The sequence below is a fragment of the Buteo buteo genome, chromosome 4, assembly GCF_964188355.1.
Source record: "Buteo buteo chromosome 4, bButBut1.hap1.1, whole genome shotgun sequence".
NCBI lineage: Eukaryota > Metazoa > Chordata > Aves > Accipitriformes > Accipitridae > Buteo > Buteo buteo.
Window position 1 is genome coordinate 58,566,244 of NC_134174.1, and position 21,353 is coordinate 58,587,596.

General features: G+C 38.4%; 1 protein-coding gene across 7 annotated transcripts in view; it reads left to right on the forward strand.

The window, feature by feature from the left end:
• Window positions 1–21,353, forward strand: part of RBM20 (RNA binding motif protein 20) — a 108,910-nt gene that overhangs the window by 10,863 nt on the left and 76,694 nt on the right. Inside the window, exon 1 of one of the 7 annotated variants that reach the window (XM_075026365.1) lies at window positions 12,708–12,807. The exons of the other annotated variants lie outside the window; for them this stretch is intronic. Coding sequence (XP_074882466.1) covers window positions 12,794–12,807 — 14 coding nt within the window. The 5' untranslated portion in view covers window positions 12,708–12,793. Of the gene's footprint in view, window positions 1–12,707; window positions 12,808–21,353 lie in introns of those variants that run through there. 7 annotated transcript variants of the gene reach the window in all.

The window sequence follows — 21,353 nt, forward strand, 5'->3', positions numbered from 1 at the left end:
CCTGGGTGCCAGCGGTGAGAGCAGCAGGCGGTTCTTTCGGGTGCCAGGGTTTGATGGTGATGATGTTGCTGGAGCAGCTGGAAGCCTGGCTTCGAGACCACATCCCCGTTAGGCTCATTGCTCTCCATGCACGCAGCAAAACCAGCGCTATAGCGATGACGTTGCACCTTTGATAAGCCCTGGAGAACGCTTCTTATATAGTAGGGTCCCAGCGGGCAGCCTGATAAAGCCAGAGGAGAGGTTCCTATCGTCCCCCTGGATCTGGATCCTGTTGGATGGGCTCTGGAAGCAGACTCATACTTGGCTGCTTGTTTGAGCAATTAATGAATGTTTTGTGTCTGAACTGCTTTGCCAAGGATGTAGTTGCCACTTGGTGGAGGCTGGTGTATTACCTTGCTGAAGGGACAAGGGGACTGTGTAGAAGGAGGGCGGGTGTCTGCATGGTAAACTCTTCCAAAGAAATATTCTTTCCCTTTCTAGAAGAGGGAATCTTTATCCTCTTTATCCTCCACTACATAAAACCAGCCTCGCATACCTATAACCCATGAATTATTTCTTTACACAGGAGGTGATAGAGAAGCATTATCTGAACTGTTTATGAAAAGAAAAGGAAGAAGAATTGGTGGTGGTCTTTTAATTGAATTTTCAAATTTTTATTTTTTTTTTTTTAGAGCAAGAAAAGCAGAAATTTCATTCACATTAAAAGCTCCTTCAAACAAAAGTTCCTTCATGGTAACGTTTTAATTTAGAAGGATCAGAAGCTTTGTTGATTAGGGTCTTGTTAGGATAAAGACAGAGTAAGTAACTATAAATAGCGATACAGTGAGTGATGATCTTGCCCTACAAACTTTGTGTTGAACTTAAGCGGTAGAAGGTAAAAATACCAGCAGACAACCTTCTTGTAAGGAGGCATCTCTTAAAATAGAGGGATCTCCAGTAAAAGAAATGGAATTGGTCATCTCTTTAGTCCTTAGTTTCAAGTGCTTTAACTGCATTTGATGCAAGAAGTCAAGTGGAAGATGGCATTCCTGTCGTGGGAATAGAGTGCTGTTGATGCCTGGGCCAGTTTTGGTATCTGACACTTAAACTAGAAATGCTAGGAGTGATAAGAGTAAATGAGCTCTAATTACATGTGTACAAATGAAATGCAGAGCATGCTTCAGCTGGAAGAAAAGACGATGCCCTTCATCTGTGTATCATAATGGAAAAAAGTTTGTGGAAAAATACACAACTTCTAACATGAATTGGGGTTGGGTAGGATTGTGGGAAAAAATATAGTAATTAAAAATGCAAAATGGTGTTAAGATTAAAACCAAAAGATAGCAGTTGTATGAGCGTAAGCAAACTATACACATCTTCCTAGGTTCACCTGCATTAAGTGTTGTGCTCTGCTTTATTTCCTCAAGAACTGAATGGACGGGAAGCAGGTCACTAAGAGGACAGTATGGACCTCCTACACTTTTGGGGAAACAGTTCGCTAAGATAGTGGCCTATAGATAAGGATGGCAGGACATCCTCGCCTACTAATTGCTGACCAGCAGGATATTAATGCAAACTTCCACTAAGTCGCATTTCATCTCCCTGGCAAGTAAAATTTGCAAATGCTTATTCACAGAAGTAGCTGGAGTGAATTAGTGACCAGTACTTACACATGTAAGAAATTTACAGGTGGAGCATAAGATGAATCCATAATTAAAGGCCAAACATAAGAGGGGGCAGATGAATCTAGAGTCTTACTGCTGATTGTTGCTCTAAAATAAAAGTAAGGGAATGCAACTGTAGAAGATGAGGGGAGCAGTTTAGCAGGCTTGTTTTCACTACAGGGTTAATTCAGACTCCTGCCTAGTTTTTAACCATTACCATCTATCAAAGAAAATTAGTCTTAGTTAAAAAGGTGCTTTTGAGACAGTTGAGGATTTGGGGGAGAATCTGACCTTCACTTGGATAGCTGACACTTTGGGAAGAATATGTTGAGAAAATAATCTGCATGGTGGTTATCCTCTGTTTCCACCATTCCCTGAAGGACAGAAAAGTTCTCCATGTGACACTATTGACCAGGAGGGGTTTCAGCCCTGCCCCGCTGCGAGAATTTGCCAGACTGAAGCAGTGTTCGATGGGCCAGGACCTGCTATGGGTTGGGAGCCATACCCAGAAGAAGAATCTATCTTTCTTTATGTGGGGAAAAGCCTACGTACTTGTCTCCGGCTTCTTTGGGAGAGCCTACGCATTATGCTGGCATTAAGTCAAACAACTTTTATTTTTTTCCCCAACTTTCTGCAATGCAGTCTTGGTCTAGTTGTATCAATGTTTTCTTTTCCAGCTATTAATTAAAATGAGAATGAAGTTAAACTTATCTCAAGGTGCAAACTCAGTTGTTTGCTTTTCCCTCCTCATGAGAGAAAAAGTAGCATACGTATGGCTTTAGTAGTTGCAAGAGGTGACTGATGGGAAAACTAAACCCAATACACTAAATAAGTGTCTTTTCCTGCGTGGATGATGTTTACCTGTGAAGTGGCTGGGGCAGTCGGGAGGTTCTCCAACTTGTGTATATGTCTTTGAGAGTACCAGTGATTTGAAGAAACAAACCAGAACTTCTTCCTGATTGAAAGGGTGCCTAGACTTATCTAGGGCTACAGCAGGATATTAATAGAACATACTGCATTTCCTTCGCATAAAAATACGAAGGGCACTTTGCTGAGAAAAAATCCTGCTGTGCCTTTCTGTCTTTGGGACCAGCTCATCACCCAGCTAAAATTAAAAGGTGAAGTCAGGCAGTTCTTGCTCTCTATTTTTAAACTGCTTCAGCATATGAATGTGAGTGTGAAATCTTTCTTTAGGCCTCTCTTAACTTAATTACCTACTTATTCAAAATATTCTCTTCTCAAATTGCTGAGCTATAATTATATTCATCTTTTCTGTGGACACACTTTAGCTACTCGGTGTTTGTTTAATTAGTTTTATGCTTAATTTGTAGTTCTGTAGTTATTTACAGTGATGGAAGCCTCGTGGCAAGTGTTTAAAATCTATTTTGATCTATTAAAAAATTAGCAAGTAGATGATGTTTTTGTATATCTGTTCCATGTTTTTCTTCTGGAAAATATTACAAGGAAGCCCACTTTGAAAAAAACCAAAACAGTAAAAAGAATTGAAACAAATAATTTTCATTTGACCTGAATAATAGAAAGTGACATAATAACTGAAAATGTTTTGAAGACATGAAAGCGCAACAAATCTTTTGTTCTGTGCAAGCTTATTCCTATTTTATTTTGTTTATATGCCTTTTCTTTTGTTTGGGTGGAAGGGGTGATCTGGCCCCGGCACAGGAGGTGCCGCGGAACTGCTTATAAACCACAGATGCGTCCCTTTTTTCTGCTGATTTGGATGTGCTGAGTTGTTCTACCTGCGTTTCGGTGAGTCTATGAAAAATCCCTGCCAGGCACCTGTGAAATCCCATGGAGTCAGTCCTCTGCCTGCTCCGAGAGGTGATGTTTTCCCGTCCGTAGTTTCAGCCTGCAGAGGGTGTGCTCTCCTCCCTCAAGCCATCGTCTCCCCGCACACCGTCCCTTAACGCTGCCCTCACAACCCGGCCTTGCACCCAGGGGTCCGAAGGGAAAAGGGCGTCTGTCCGTCTCCGTCCTCTGCGACATCTGTCCCGCGGTATCTTTGACTATCAGCTGTTTGGAGCACAGGCTGTGGCTCTTCTTCCCAACTGACCCCTTTCGAGGGGAAAAGGACGCTCCTGGGAGAACACAGTGTTTCTTTGCATCCTCTTTCGGGGCTGGCCACTGATCCTAAACCCAGTCCGACATGGAGATGGGTGCTCCTTCCTTCTCGGTGTTTTCCTCGTTCCTTTGCTTTTGTCGGTGGGAGCAGCTGTGGTGTCGGAGATCTTGGGAGAGCCTGGCCAAGCAGTGACCAGGCTCCACCGTGCCGGCTTGTGGGTCTTTTGTCAGCTCCCTGAAGCTGAGTGAGGGGGTAAGTTTTGAAAGGCACGACCTTCAGCCTCCACACGCCCCTGGAGCGTGCAGACTGGAGTCTATAGGTGGTCCTACCTCTGACAGCTAAACGGGTAAACCGCCTGCTGCAAACTGTCTTGGGTACCTGGGGACGGCAGTAAGCGTGGTTACATCTTCCCAGGAGAATCCCCCGTGCTGTGGATCCACCTGGTGTACTTCCACATACCTCCCTCTCCCGCTGACCACAAATACCAGGGATTTCATAGCTTGGGTGTTAGATGACAGCGTGTTTGTATTGCTGGTGAGAAACATGTTGCTATTCACAGTGTTTAGTGGCAGTGTAGTTAGATAGCTAGACAGTGATGTTAAGTAACACAAACCTGGAGCCACAGTCTTTTGGACACGTCTTCCCATGCCAGTCTTGGTGCGTGGAACAGTTTGCCCATTAATTTGTTCCAAGCTTCCACCCCCTCCCTGCCCTCTCCAGAAAACCCTTGGCAAACCATCTCTTCTGTAAATCCTCCTACCTCAGCTGGCCACTGCCCCTCTGTTCATGCTGTCCTGTCCTGTTGCCCATTTTTGACTTCGGATTGAAAATTTGTCTGCACAGAGATTCATGTGAGCGTTTTATGTCTCATAAAGAAATACACAGACCCCTTATTCTTTCAGAAATGAAAAGTTGCATTTTAAGACTTAAACGTGGGCATGATATTCACCTAGACAATGAGGTTTTTTGTAAGGTTAATTATATTCATAGATTTTTCTTTTCTCCATCTGGAGACTGTAGTCCAATATTAGAAATGCTGCACTAACAGTACCTGCAGAATTTCTGCTGCCTTCATCTTTGTCTGCATCTTCTGCTGCTGTTTAGCTTTCAAAACTGATTGGTTTTGTATGTTTGTTTTTGTAAATGAATGTAGTTATTGTGCATTAGGGAAACACATGCTTGACAAAAGCATCTTGACAAAATTAGTGGGTTTTAATGGTGTTCACGTGCTTCTGTGCTGGAAATGGAGCCTGAAGAATTTGTCCTCTGGAATCTTACATTATGTTTTGGCCTTGGAAATGAAGCACCTGACAGCATTAAGCTATCAGAAGGATTTTCAGTCATGGGCAAGCAGCCATTATGTATATGTTAATCCACAGTAGGAGATTTGGACAGCTTTTGATTTACTAGCGGTCATCTGTTCAGTATAAGCTGGAGAGCAGCACAGCAGTTACCTTTAAAATTGATTGAAGAGTACTGAAAAGGAAAGGAGAATTTTATGGCTATCAGGGAAATCTAGTAGACTTGCTAATTGTACTTCTAGATAATCTTAAAAGTGCATTTCTCAAGGTGGCCAAAGGAACTATTTTGTAACTGCTATGCCCATTTAAAACATATCTTACCAGCTTTGTCTCATTTTAAAGCAGACACTTTAAATTCTGTAATATCCTTTTCAATAGATTGGATTAAATAACTGGAGAACTAGAAACTGTATCTGGTTTTTAGCAGCTTGAGCATTTATACATTTCTTTGAATGCTGCAGAGTTTACTTGAACTGATTTATTAGCTGAGCTAAACATGATTTTAAAACTAGACTATAAAAATTCTTATGTTTTCTTCATATTGTGGCTTTAAATAGTTTTAATAGTAGACTTTATTTGAAGAATTTGAAGCATCCTCGGTTTTATTTCCAAAAATGGTACATGAAATGTATTTATTTAAGTGGGTAATAAAACTAAAGAGCCAGGCCATAAAGTGGTGTTCACTAAAATGTACAAAAACAATACAAAGATTCCTGTCATGTGATCTGATAACGAAACCAGTGGAAATAACTTTCTTGTGTAGCATATCATGCAGGTGGAATAGAAAACATCTATCTCAACATTAGAAAGATGTATGTAATATATCAATATTTTTATGTGTGCATGTGTTTTTTCGTATGTGTGTGTGCACTTATATACAGTTTTATTTATTTAAGGAACTCCTATTTTAGAGATCATTCACAATTTTAGCTATTAATATTACTAACCTTTCCCAACATATAAATACTCCATTGTGGTCTCCCACACAGCTGTTGTGTCCTCCAAAAAGACCTGTGCTCCTTTAACCAGGGAATTGTGTAAAAAATGTGTTAGGGTGATGATGCATATGAAAAACTATATTGTCCAAAAGGTCCATTGGTTTCTTATCACATTTCTGGGGCAGTCTGGTTGAAAGCATTGATATGATCGAAACTGTCTTTATATTTTCAGGGCATGATTTAAAAAATGAGCAGACCTGAACTGTTCCAAATCCCCCCCCAACGCTTTGGCTTTTCTGTCAGTAGAGATTTCAGATTATTGCATGGCCCGTGGCATGACCTAACTTTTACAGCAACTTCCATAAGGTACTCCTTCTGTAGGTTTTACCAGATTTGTAATAAATTTGTGATGAGGTTAGCCTGACCTGATGTGTTTGGAGGGTTGGGGGTTGTGGAAGAGTTGAGAATGTTGTATGAGCATTCCTTTTTCTAGAGAGTGTGTGTGTGTGTATGTATGTATACTTAGTTACCTGGATAATAACCCTGTTGCATATCTCCTTAGGGATACTGAAGTCTTGAAAGTAAAATGGGAATGGCTGCCTGGGAAAGCAAGTCTGGAGGTTTCATTTGCTGAGCTCTCCACAGGTTGCCCTGATCAGGGCTTGGCTTTGTCTTCCTGGAAAAAAATACCTTGAGGAACACAGTGGGATGTGTCAGCAGCCCAGGGCTATCTGTAGAGGGGATCCACTGTGAAACTAAAGTGCTGCATGTTGTTGACCCTTGTTGGCTCTCAGCCATGGAGCAAGTTTCACAGAAATGGATCTAAGTGCTGTTGTATAAACTTTGCTTTGCATGTCAGAAGTGGTGCTAGTCCTTTGCTGGCAAGGAGCACGTCTGGCTTCTTCTGTGGCGAGACCAAGCCCTGCAGCACATGCATCATGGGCCAGAAATAACATAGGATGCTGGGCATTCCTGATGGGAAAAGTGGGTGATACTAAAGGCAACTGTGACCATACAAAACACAACGTTTGGCTGCTGCGCTGCTCTCCGGTGCATTCTTCAGGCAGCATTTCTCTTCAGCAGCTGACCATGAGCAGTTTTTTCTGCCCCTACCAGCACAGGAATAACGTATAGCACAGGAATAACCTATAGCCCCCGTGACTGCAGCAGCTCTCACCGCTGCCAGCCTGTCCCACCCACTCACGGAGCTGGTTGGGGCAGTGGCCTTAAATTTCTGTGTTGCTGTCGAATGCCATCACACTTTTCAGTTTTGCTGCATACCTAATAGAAGTTGCTAACCAGTCACTTCAGATCACCTTGCTGGTACTGGGAGCTGTACCCCAGTATGGTTTCTCTGAGCTAACTAATCAGCGCAGGAATGGATTTAGCGAGACAATTTATCAGTGGAGATTTGCATTGGTATATAATTGGTTAAGGATATAAGCTGAAATTCAAATTTGTACTTAGATATGGTTTTTATTTAAAACAATATCCTACTTAGTATTTCTGTAACATATTTTACAAATCACTCTTCAGATGCTCTTTCTGGAGTTCAAATGGTTACGTTATAAATGAAGAACAGATTCAGGGGGGCTTCACAGTATTAGTGGTTATCTTGTAATGTTTTCCAGATGGCATAACATGATGTAATCCATACTGCCCAGTTTGTTTCACTGTACTGTATACTCTGTCATACCCAATAAGTAACCAAGAGACTTTAAGAAGCTCATCAGGCTGTTATGACGATAGCTGGTTAATCCAAATGTTCTTTATTACATTATGAAAACCGCAGATTAACAAATCACTTGTTGGTGAATGCAGGAAGATTGATTGCTACTCAAAGCTCTGTGAGAACGAGATATGCAACTCGGATTAGTTTAGCTCAAGCTACACTTTGGTGAATGAATTCCATTTTCCTCAGGGCTATGAAGTAGTTTACATCTGTTCAATTGTAAATTGCTCTAGCAGCACTGGGTAATTTTGATTCCTCTTCTTTGGAGAAGTGATGGGAATGTTTATTTGTTGTTGTTTGGATTGATCTGAACTAAAACCACAACACAAGCATCGCTGGTTGTGTGGGCATGGTGGCTAAGGTCAAATTAATTGCAGCTTGCAGTTGCTCATAATTCTGCCAGTGTTCGTGCAATAATGTTGTTTACTAACCGGTGCTTTTATTAGGCTGACAGACCATCATTTGAATGGCAAACCCATCAAATTTAAGTAGGCACTTAGCTCAGGATTTTCTCAGCATTAATTGAAGGCGCCAGGGGTACTGCGTCGGGACAGGTGCAGTCTTGCTGTGCAGGGGCAGGATTTGAGGAGTACGTGGGGAGCGAAAGCTCCGTGTGCATCCTGACATCCAGCTGTGTAGGGTTTCTCACTTGAACCCATGTCCAAGAAGTCTTCAAGGGAGATTAGTGCCTGGGTAGGAGGTTTCAATCTACTGGCAGTTATCCTGTAAGAGTGGGTTTTGTAGGCACTTCTTTGGGCTATCCTACCCTTTGGTTAAGCCCAGAAAAATGGGCTGGAGAGCAGAATAACAAGAGGCTATTAACTAGCTTCTGGAAAGGAGGAGAAAATTTCCTGAAGTGGGCTTAGTGTCTTGTGATTGCCTCCTCATCCGTGGAGCAGCTGCCCATGTGTTGCCATCGGTAGGACACGGGTCGCTGGGCTGGTTGATCTGGTCCGGCGTGGCCCTTCCAACCTTGTCTGTACGCGTTCAGGCAAGGAGGGTTGGAACAGAAGCCGAGAAACAACGGAAAGAAGAGCAGTTTCCAACACAATTGTCATTTTGATGGTTGTGCCACATTTGCTTGTGTTGCTGTTTTACCCAGCGACTTCCTCATCTGGTTTTTATCATGTATGGCATTGCTCGGCTGGTAGCTGTTTTTATTTTGCCTTTATCATGTCTCTGGGGAATTCCACAGTTCAGTGTCAAAACATCCCCTTGTAGGGGAGGAGGGAAAGAGGAGAGGTTTACATGATGCACATGTCTCGTTTTACAGTTTCCTGATGATCTCCAGTTTGGCTGCTTGTAAGGAGCATTTGTTGTTCATAGTCACTCGGTCCAGGCTCGTTTATTGACTCAAGCTGTCTTTGCTCACTGCGGCATTGCTGGTGATTAATGTGCTTTGCCATTCTGATTTCTACAGCTTGTCCTGCGAAATAAATTAATGACAGCGGCTTTTGGAAATTGAAGAGTAGCAGAGAGCTAATTGCATTTTGTGTTAAATATTCCTCCGAGTCCAAGGGAAGGGCTATGATGCTCGGTTCTACACAGCCTCTTTGACTCTTTCGCTGTGTCTTTTGCAAGGAGTATGTGGAAAATGGTTTCACCAGTGAAATAAGGGCCGGGAGAGGGGACAGAGGAGCATAAAGAGTCCTGAAAGGATGGCGTTTTCATGCTCTTCTTCCACAGCCCTTCTCCTGTTCCTCCCCTACTCCTCGGCAACTTTTCTTTCAGGTTTTCTCCCCTACAAAATCTTTCTAGTCTTCCTGATGCCCTGTCATGTCCTGATCTCCCCAGTTTCTCCTCTACCAAACCTTCTTTGGTTTTAACTTTTTTGTGTACAAATTGGCTGCTGCTTCAACGGCTAAACCTTGTGTATAATGCACAAAGAAGAAATATCCATGGCTTTTTCCTTTTTGCAAGAAATGCCGTAGAGAATCACAGCAGATTTGACACCTGGAAAGGTTTTTGCTCAGAAATCCAGCCCACTGATTTGTTTTAAGACCGTGGGAATGGAAATTCAGGATTTGTTTGTCTGAGAGAGGCCAGAGTTTTTCAGAGTTGATAGAAAGAGAAAACTTTATGTTCTGGAAATGTAACATTTATCAAAGGACTGAAAATGGTCTATTAACAGCAGCTTTCTAGCACTACAGGGTCTCTACTCCCCCCAAAATTTGACTTTGTTGACGAAGGAGGGAGCAACTGTAAAAGACATTACCTTCCTGGGGAGGAGTAGGGAGCCCTTTCCTGTATTTTAAAGAGGCTATAAAACGAGTTGAAATCCTGCCTCAAAGGATTTTTGGCGTGCAGAGCGCTGCTGTAAGCGTAGATTTTGTGTTGGCTCAGCACACAGACTGCAGGTCTCATAACCATAAGCGCAAAAGGTCAGGATTGCATTTAGCCCATAACTATCAACTCTGTGATACACTATTAGTCATAGAAACTTGAGAAATTTGTTAAGATATTCTGAGTCTGATTTTGATATATTGGGACAGCTTTTAAAATTCCATCACAGTTTAAAGTGGTGCTGCCAGTAGGAAAGTCAGTTGATCAAAATACAGTGTTTTTAAAAGATTTTACTACTCTTATGCTTTTTGTGAATTTACAGTCATCTTCTGATTTTAAGAGAAAAAAGTTATCTGTAGGTGTAAAAGCTGTCTGTCTAGAAGTAAATTCTTTATGCATAATATGGTTAAAATACATTCATGTAACTTTTCAGTTGCAGGAGTAGTACAAGATCATTTTAGCAGCAATAGGTTAAAAAAATTATTCAGATACAAGTAAGATTTTTTTTATTGTTGCAAATGTTCCTTTAAAATTCTTAATTAAATTTTTCTTCCCACTTCAGCCCCTAATTTCTAATTAATCCCAATTAGGCAATTTTTGTTAATCAGTAGTGTGGTACCATATTTTGTCATTGTTTCCTAGGAGCTGTGTTTATCTAAATCAGCCGTGTCAAACCGTAACTTTTATAGGAAAGCTACAGAGCAAACCATAAACCACTTCCCCTGCATAAATCACTTATTTTAGTCTTTAAACATCAGGTTGTACATACTAACCTTGCCCTTTTTCTGTTTAAAGGTGGAGGTTTTTATGAAGCAGTCATGTGACATGGTCTGTTCAGTCTTTTGTTGTACTTGCAGATAAAAGAATAATTTTTTGAGAAATCATGGAACAAGATATCAAACTGTATTGCTCACTTTTCCCCCACTGATAATAGCTAAGATCAAACTGATAACCATCCAGAAGTCTTGTTCTATGCAGAGACTCTTTTGAGTAGGTTAGGGGAGAGCAATGAGACACTGCAATGTGGATGGGACAAGCAAAATGGATAATCATTCATGTTTATCCATCAGTCAACAATAACATACTGTGGCATATCAGACAATTTTACTGTAATTATATATTTTCTGTTTAGATACATTAAAGAAAATAGTGTCTCACATTTGTTTATGTTATAGGTCATTCTTGCTTACCATATCAGTGTATTTCTGCTCACGAAGGTGATTGATTGCAAAAGTGCACCATTTTTGTGCTTATTCTCTAGATATGTTGGGCACAGAAATTTAAATCATCAGCTCAAGAAGCTGTTACTTTCCGACATACTGGCTTATCCTTATTTTAAATTGTTTCACATTCTTGTATATATATCTAGTGCAGAAGGAAAATACATGTTTTCATCTGTATCTCATCAAGGGGATTGTGTGTCATTGAAAGTAACCCTCTTCCAAAAGCAGGAGTTTATTTTTCTGGCAAAGGAAGTCCCTTAGGGGTTAGAATCCCAGACTGGAGACTGGCAGGTCAAATTCTTTATCAGTTCTAAACTAAACATATAGAATGTAAAAGCTACTTTGTCATGTCTGAATCTCCGTGGTGCTGTTTTGAATTATTTTTCAGAGCACAGGAAAAAAACGGTGAAAATTTTTTTACATTCAATGATTTTTTTTTATTATTTTTTTTTTTAATAGGGCTTGGAAGTAACTCATTTATTTAAATTTGTGAATACAGATCTTTTAAATCAGAGGGAATGCACATTCAGGAACAAATTTCATGGAATAATGCTAATTTCATCTGGTTTAGTAGGGATTTTTGTCCTGTTCTATATGCTGCTACGTTGTCAAACATGACTAGTTAAGTACAACCTAATCATACCTGTCCTTTCAGTTACTATATACAGATGATTTCCCCCTTGATTTAATGAATTTTTTGTTCTCTCTGCTACTGTTCAATACCTGAGAATGCCACTATGCCTGAAAGTAAAATGCGAATGGAAGTTTTTTTCTTGTACAATTTTACAAATCATCCTTCAGTACCTCTTATAGCAAAAATGTCTTTATGCAACAATTCAGTCTAGTCACGATGCAGAATTCCTAACCTATTACAACTTTGGAAGGTGTTTTTAAAACTTGATTTCTGATCTTGAATTTAAAAAACACTCTAGAAATTTATGTTATTGTATAGTCTTGAAAAAATCTATCAGTACTCAGTTTATAGAATCTCGAATATACTAATTTAAATAAAAGCAAAGATTTTCCTAAAAAAAAAAAAAGGCTTCTTATGCAAAACAGCCTTGCAATGGAAAAACCTTTGTTCTGCTGTTTTGCAAAGGAATCTGCATGTCTCAGCTAAAAAGCACACCACCTTTTTATTAATCAAGCTGCATATCTTGGAAATGGGTTTATCTAATTTTGTTATGAAATTATAAAACTCTGGGCTGGAGAAAGTGTGGGTCCAATACCTGCCTATTCAAAACAGGTCAAATGAATTGATTAGTAATTGGTAGCATCTCGTGGAACCTGGCAGGTGATCTCGTTGTCAATGCATTTACTTGATCATTAAATCTACAAACTACAACATAACATTAATTTACAGACTATCCTGGCCTTAAGTTCTGTGTCAAGCAGCCTGTTCCCTTTCAAAAGATAAACTTTCCATAGGCCAGTGCTTATCTGCCTGGCTTCCCAGCTGACTGAGATTTAAGCTATACTGGTTTGGACAACGCATGCAGTTGAACCTTGCTAACTTATGTGAGTGTGCAGCAAGAACATGGGGAATTCCTGATTTTTCTATCAGTAAGAAGGAAAAGCTCAAAAGCAAAGATAATGAATCAGAAAAGGTAGCGTACTTGTTTAACTTGATGATATTGGTTTGTTATAATTACCAAGAGTAACATTTAATAGTTAATGGTGTTTCTTTCCTAGGTCCATAAAAAGGAGAGAACATAGGGTCTCTTACTGCCACGTGTGGCTATTCGATCTTTTGTTAGAAGCATTTGTGCCTCCAATGTGTAATATTATTGTGTCGATTAGCAAAGGCAGATGAAGGTCTATGTGGTTTGGTTTTAATTCTTATTGTGAATGGGATGGTGGTGGCATTTGTCAAGACATCTATTGAAAGCATAACGCACAGACACAAGAGAAGGGACTTCAAGGTAGGATTCATTTTTCTAATTTGTTCTTATTGCCCTTGACAAACATGCTTTTTCTCAAAGATGGTTCAGAGTTGTTGTTCCCAAATGAGTTACAGCAGATATGGATGCTGTTACATGAAGTGCTTAATGTGGTTTGCAAAACAACTAACAATGAGATAACTGTGGAAATGTTCTCTGCTCCTTTCAGATGCAGACAGTCTATTTTTGACCTGGAGACCAATATCAAGCCCTGGATTTTGTCAGGTCAGGGGGTGGGCACCGAAGACCTTATCTCTTTTCTTCCTTTGTTGACATCGTATCTTTATCCTTCCTGGGGTGACTACTTGATGGTGCTGGTATTTAAAACACCTAGATAGGAGAAGTCACGAACTTCTTTTTCTATTTTTAAGGATGCTCATTAAAGCTGCTAGCAAGGCTCAGTGAGCCACAGGGATGCGGGACGAGACTGGGGAGAACACTGCTAGTGAGACCAGGAAGCCATAGAAAAGCATGTCACCTTCCACAGTGCTTTGTTAAACAGAGATCTATTAAAAGCTTAAGTTAGTGTTACATAAGCATGAACAATTTGCAAGTATTAAATATTTCATGCACTTTTATTTATTTATTGTTTTTATTTAATAGGTGTACTTCCAGGAAAAGTGTATTTTTCTGGTGCATTTGGGAAATTTTTAATTAAACAGTTAATTTCTTTGTTTGTTTTTAAGGAGGACCACTGCAATTATGTAGTGTTTTATTTAAGGAAAAGTTATTTACGTGCACTTTTGTTTTTTAAGATTTAGTGTTAGATAACCGGGAAAAACTCAATTATACACCTTCATAAAGGTAAGGAATTGAAGGAAGCTTCAAAATAGCAAATAGAAGTAGCCCATCGAATTCTGTGGAAACCATTAGAACACCTAAAGGAGTGCTTGGCCTGTGCTGGGGTTTGGTAGTAGCCAGATTCACTCATGTTATGTTAAATTAATTTTTTTGTTTAACCATTTAGTGTCTTTGCTCAACGTTGCTCCCTTGCCCCAAATTCTTGGACCCTACAGTGTTGAAAGAGCAAAGCAGTTTAACTGCAGAGTTACTACTCAGTCTCTGTTCGTGGGTTAATAATAAAGAATTACATAACTAAGAAACAATATGTTTTAGTTGGTTTTAATTATATTGGGATTCAAAACTAGTACAAAATAATGTAAACAAACTAATTCTGTGAAAATTTAAGAAAACTGCAGCTATAAATAATGCAGTTTTCCAGAAGAAATGATGAGTATCAGGTCAGAAGAAAAAAAATCTCATAAGAGGTTATGCATAGCTTCTTACTGTTACAGTATCACTAAGGATAAATATTGGTGGTTTTGGGAAAAAGGTAGTTTTTCCTCTGTTTTCAATCTCTTTCATATCATAACAAGTCTTCCTTTACTGGAGGGGAGGGGACAAAGGGAAAGAGACGAAACCATTTATCCAACATAGGCATTTAGCTGTTAAATGGTTCTAAAGACGTGCAAAATTTAAGCAGGACTTTGAAGGAGGAAGTGAAAATGCATGAACTTATGTGTTAACAGAAAAATGAATGCTCTTTAGTGTATTCAGACTGTATAAAAATATAATTATTAATAATCATTGTTGCCTCTGTTTCTTCAACTTACTCATATCAAGGAAAATATATTACAGGAATATTTTCCTCATGGAAAATACAGAATTTTCTTTTTGTTCAGTGGTTACTGAGGGGTTTTTATGCCATTTGTTGGCATGCTTACCGACATGAACAAGCATTGTGTAATTGGCAATAGTGGTGAATTATACCTAAAAAACAAAATTAAGGTGACAAATAATACGTATTTGAACTTGCGTTAGTGAAGCCTGGCAGAAGCTAGTATTTAACACCTGTATCTATATAATCTTTAATATTAGGCAATGAATGCAAATCTCTGCATGAAGAGGAAATACTGCTTTGAACAAAAGAAAACTGAAATTCTTTTGTCTTTCAATATAAATTCTTAATGGGAGAACACATGGTCATCACAGTGGCAGTTCACACGGTCCAGTAGCTCCGTTATGAGGTCTTCCCTGGACCTCTTCAATGTGTTAACTGCTGTATGTCTAAATTTTCATTATCTGCAATATTAGTCTCATGGGGTTTTGTGGTTGGAACATTGGAAATGTTGGTTGGAAATAAAATGGTTGGAAAGTTTTATGAAATCTGACTAATGATAATCTGACTCAGTATATCTTTAGCAAATGAAAACAAGTGGTACATGTTGGTATTGAGTAAGATTAAAAAGTAGTTAGAAGAGCTGAATAGGTACTCCTTAATATCGTACTCCTTATTTATATCAATATAGATAACTTCTCAGTTACAGTCTCAGGTGAAAACCAGGAATTAAGTTAAAACTACAGAATAAATCATAGCTTAATTATGCACCTGTTTTTCCTGTAGTGGCAAAGATCTTCATGTCCTTTAGGAAAATGTTGGCAGTGTATCTCATTAATTACAATTATGATAAATTGTTTCTGTTGCAGTCATCCCCATGAGTGCCACTCCTGTATTAACTACATATGGTCCTAGTTGTTCTGTTAACTAAAAAAATACAAATCACACAACTCAGTCACTCTTTGTCCTGGCAGTTTGTAATTCTGGCTACATAGATTTGTTAAATGCTCTTGTAAAAATTATGAATTTAGCAGCATAGACTGCTATGAAGCACTCTCTAATCCTGTGGATTTTAAGTGTAGATTAATCCCCAGTGACTCCTAGGACTGGATGAGTAGATACAAAAATGTTTACCTGTTAAAAAGTGTACAATCTGGTTTTGAGTGGATTGTGTGTGGTTTCTGGTTAGAGATGTATAGAGTTGCCATATGGAAGTGTTTATCTTTTTTAGTGTGATTCACCTGTCTTGAAACTGTCACCAAAAAAAAAGGAAAAAAAGCTTAGAGGGGAAAAAAAAGAAGAAAAAAGAACTATAGTAAAGAATGAGCTGCTTAGGGCCCAGCCAGATCCTCTCTACCTCTCCAGTTAGAAAGTTGGGATTTCTTCTTTAGGCCACCTATCTCCAAGGATTTAAACAGCCAAAATGTTCTATTTGGGAGTAGAAATGGCTTAGCATCCGCAACATATTGGTATTTTCTATGTTAAAATTTGTCATGGTGACTTTTAAATTTCCCCAAACCCAGCTTTCAGGCTTTTCTTGTCAAACAGGTAATACAGGTCAGCAGAGTATTAGTGGCAGTATTATTAGAACTGTGCTGAACGTAATAGATTCCTTCAGTGGTATTTTGCTGCCCTTTCACTCAGGCTTTGTTTTCTAAAGCAATGACCCATGTTTTTCTACTTTTATTTTAGCTGGAGGGAAAGCTATGGAAGTTTCTTTTTAGCAGATTTTACCGCTGATCTTCAGTATGGTTTGAATATAACATTTCCCAGTAAATGGAGTGGCAAGGAAAAATCTAATAATCTCATTGCTGATGCAGTGTTGCATGTCTGAAGACTGGAGTTGCTAAACTACGAGCTAAAGTTTTCAGTGCTGGCTGCGACCTGCTGCGTGCAGCGCTGTAAGCAAACCTGTGAAGGAGTTTAAGCTGCAGATTACTCATTTGCATAATATATCAAATATTCCCTTGGTGGGACATGAGGTTTATTTATCTTTTAAAAATACTCTGAAGCCATTGTTAAGGTACACTAATAAACTCAGGAAGGAATTATATTCCTTAGGATAATTAGCTCTGGAACAGTTATTTATATGCACCTTTTTACTCAGCGTGTATACATTATAAGCGTATAACTAAGCAAATCGTGCAGTTTTAGAAATCCTGTTATACCAACAAATATATTCCATCTTATTACCCCCAAAGAGCAGCAGGCAGCATGAACTCTTCCTTTTCAGGAATATGCGAATACATTTTATGTTCCTTTCTGTCTCTTCATCATATATCACAGTGAGCTTTTACCAAAAATTTATATTTTAGAGATTCCTGTTCAACTCAGAATTGTACTTGCATGCAAAGTTGCCGAAGGCAGTTGGTTTGGGGTTTTCTGTTTGTTATTTGTTAGTCCTGCTGGAGCTTGAATATTTCCATTTTAGAATTAGCAATTCTTTTTCTGAATCTTTGCTTGAGGAAACATGCCAGTGAATCCTCCACATGCTCTCTGGTGTCTAAGCAAAATAGATGTTAATATACAGTATTAAGCTTTGCTAAACAACCCACAGAATGAATAAATACTGAATTTCTCAGTAAAATGACTAAAGAAAGAATGGGAATCTTGGCTTTGTTGAGCAGGAAAATAATCTCGTTGTGTTCAGTTAGTGATTTCAAATACTCCTTTATGAATAACTGACATGGGACAATTTGAAGCCCAAGCCCAATTAATTCTCATCGATGGCTCTTAAATCTTAGAGCTGTTACATTCATGGAAATTTGTTCACTTATATTTTGGGGCTTGAGAGAAAAACAAAACAAAAATGACCTTAAAATAAAACAAACGACAAACCTGTGGAGGTTTTGGTAACCTTGGCCCTCTCATCGAAAAGTGGCCCCTACAGAGCCTGCGGAATTAGTGATTTTATTTTTTTTTTTCCCTCATAGCACAACTGGGACACAGAAACCCGTTTTCTTTAGCGAGAATGCTTGGACGCCCTCCAATCGAGTGGGAACAAAGAGTTGTCTGTCAGGGTCCCGGGAGCCCCCACATCTGCTTTTTAAAACAGGATGTGGGGAAGGGTAAAAATCCTCTCCATCTGTGACGATAACACGGCTTTGAGAACACCTGGGATTACCAGACCCGGCATTTGAAGCTTATCGCTGGAGCTGATTTCTGATAGACTAAATGCCTTTAGGGACCGAGGTTCCGTGTTGTGTGGGAGCGTAACATTAGGGCAGATTTTCAACTGGAGGATCTGGACCCTAGAATCTGAACCGAGTCCTCCGTTGGAAAATTGTAAAATAATTTCAACAAATAACTTCTGGGAGACTGTTCAGCCTGTTTTTAGCTTTTATTTTTAAAACCACAAACAAACAACAAAATAACAACAACAAAAAAAAATATTTTGAGTAATTTCTAGTACATTTCACTATCCACTCAGAATTTCATAAGCAAAGGCATCAAATTTATGTCTTTGTTTTTGTTAATTGATCTTTCTGTTCAAGTTGATTTCACTTGTGTGAATGTCCAACAAAGCAGAAAATATTAAGCACACAACCAGGTTGTTTAACGGTAGTTCCTTCTGCGCTTGAAAGAGTATTAAAAAATACCTGTGCATTTTGAGTAGAGCCTGAAAGTGTTTCTTCTGATCAATGTCCAATGAAAACGACCCAAGTACATCATATTATCAGTCAGCTTTTAACAAAGTGTAATTCAACAGTTAATCAGATAACTGGCTAGCTATTAAAAAGAAGAAGAAATATTTTGGTAGACAATTTGTGAAAGGAAAATTGTTTCTAGACTTCTTCGTGTTAATTATTCATCTGTCTCCGTTTTCAACTAAAGATGCAGTTGGTGAATTCTGTCAACAATTTCAAAAAAGTAGTGATTTTTAATTTGATGAAAGCTGTCTTAGATCTCTGTGTACCATGTCAAAAAGATTTGTTGGGTTTCTATTATTTTGTTTGTTTCATTTGCAATGGGGAAACAATAATGGGCTACCATGTCCTGGCTCTAACACTTCTAGATTTCAGGAATAGCGATAAAAAAACTTGTCTGGGCAACTTATAAAAGCTCTGCTTTCTATTTCAAAGATTGTTCGTTTAAATCAGTGGCCAAATTAGCTGCATATTAAAAAGTGTAGAATTTCTTAATATAAAAAAAAAGAATGTGGTTCAGAATACATGTTACAAGATATTTTAGAAAGTAGTCATAATAAAAAAAGTGTGGTTACAGTCATCTTTATTTCTGGAATGTTAAAGTTTGCAGGAAGACTCTGAAATGGAAAGGTTGACAGCCATAATTGTAGTTATGTGTTCTTAAAACTAGTAGGTGAGTATGTTAATGACTGCTTTTTGTATTCACTAATCATCATTTATGATAGCACATAATCTTAAAAGTTCATCAGCTTCTGTTTGATGTTTTTAATATTGAAAAAAATCCTGCCCATTAAGGAGCATATGTGGTATGGATTGAGAGGCAACAGAGTGCATTAATTCTTGTTTCATTTTTATGGTAAGTCCTGAATGTTAAGGATGCTCACGGCTTTTTCGGTCAGCTGAGTTTCTGCTGTTTTTCTTGAGTACAAGTCTGAATGATGTGCTCAGAGTTTTAAAATCTGATTGTTTTGGAAGTCAGCGTTGGTTACTAAGAATGAATGTTCAATTTCATCTCTTGTGTAATTGTCTTCTTAAAAGAAAATCTTTAAATTGCCAAAAACTACAATAGAGTTAATGTGTCAGCTGGGTTGGTTACATCCTTCTTAACACAGAAGTCTGCAAAATACTGACATATCTACTTCATAAGTTCATATACATATAAGGATAAGATTGTTTGAAGGATCACTTTTAGATTTAAGAAATAGTGACTCTTTTAAATGGAAAAAATCCTATGAAATTAGGTGATGGAAGGAAAATCCTGGTGACAGAGCATTTTGTTAATCTGGCTCACAGCTTGCCTTCAGTCTTTCTTCTGACAGTCTTAACGCTGTGTAATCCTCCATAATCTAAAACTGGGTATGCACTGCTTTTTCTGTGAAATAAAATATCAGCGGGGGGGGGGGGGGGGGGGGAGAAAGAGTAAGAGTTAAAAACAAAACCCCCTGTATATAACAGAGGTTTTTCTAATTACTTGGGAGAAAGTATCAGAGTTGCTTTAAGTTTTAGAAAAATTTTCCATTACTGCTGGCAATCTACTCAACATTTAAGAAATTTATATTTCTGTATTGTTGTTCTGAGAGGTTTGAGTTGCACATAGAGCTAGGAGCTGCTACGCTGTTGGCTTGTTGGAAAAAAGTACAATGAAAATTTCCCTAGATGTTGGCTATTACAGTAGAAACATCTTAAGTCATCTCATTCTTTGTGAATGCTCTAAAAGTAAACTGTTAGAATGTAAAATATGTTAGAAACTTGTTTTTAAAAAACAGTAACACCTGGCTTGAGTTGACACATTTTTATTGTTTTTGGTCAAATATTTTCAAAGTAATTTTCATAGTAATTTTAAAGTATATTTCTGTGTGTTTCTGAGGTGCACAGTATAACGAAAGTACAGCAAAGATGAAGGTTGATTTGAATGGTGGCAAGGAAAAACAATCTTTTGAACAAGGCATTTAATCAGTATGTGAGAGTAGTTAAAATGTTACATAATTTCTGTTTCTTTGAAGTTAATCTATTCATATTAATGCTGGCAGTGAAGCAAATTTTCTTGAAACCTTCACTGAGCTCAGCAAGTAGTGTTCTTTGCTGTCGAGAGGGCATGGGGAACGAATGCAAAAGCATTTTGATGTTATAATTAAGTGTCAGTATACTACAACAGTTGAACAATATAAACTTTTCATGTCAGTCAGGCAATTCTTTGATGTGTTTGGCATTAGGTTTTTGGTGGGATATATAAAAGGTATATTACATAAATATTGTTAATTGCCAGTAATCCACATGTTATAATACAGTAGTCAACTCATGATTATGTTTAACTATTACAGTGTTTTTAATGTTGCATTGTAAAATTGCAAAGATAGAAACTTTGTTTTCCTTTGCGTACATTTGAGTATCTTGAAAGGAGATTAATTTTATATCAGTTGTATAGCTGTACTTTTCCTTTATGGAGCCAGTTTTGTTCTTCTAGCTTAGGGGAAAGTGTTCGCTGTACAAAAATACGATAGTGTGTTACCCGTATCCTTTAAAACGGAATGGAAATACAGAGCCGTCACATATATCATGATTTCCCTGTCTAGACACACGCACGTATCATACAATCTCTTTTCTTCCGTATATGGTGATTTTTATTTTGTTTTTGGAGGTGAGCGTAGGAGGCTTGAACCTAGGTGGCTTTTTTGAAAACTAAGAGTTTGTATTAGATTTCTTTTGATTTTTATATCCAAAACGATTATCAATGCTTTCTTTTCAAGTACTTTTAAGTGATATGCAAAACAAAAGTACCTGGGAAATATCTGGTAACTCCTGTAAAATCTGTGAAGAGTAATGACTGGAATACAGAGAGGATGAAATTACAGACAGCGCAGTAACCGTTAGTTATACTGCAATAACTAATCAAAAACGTAATGACTAAGTAAAAGCGCGAGGACATTCTCTTTCCTGCGGTATTTAGG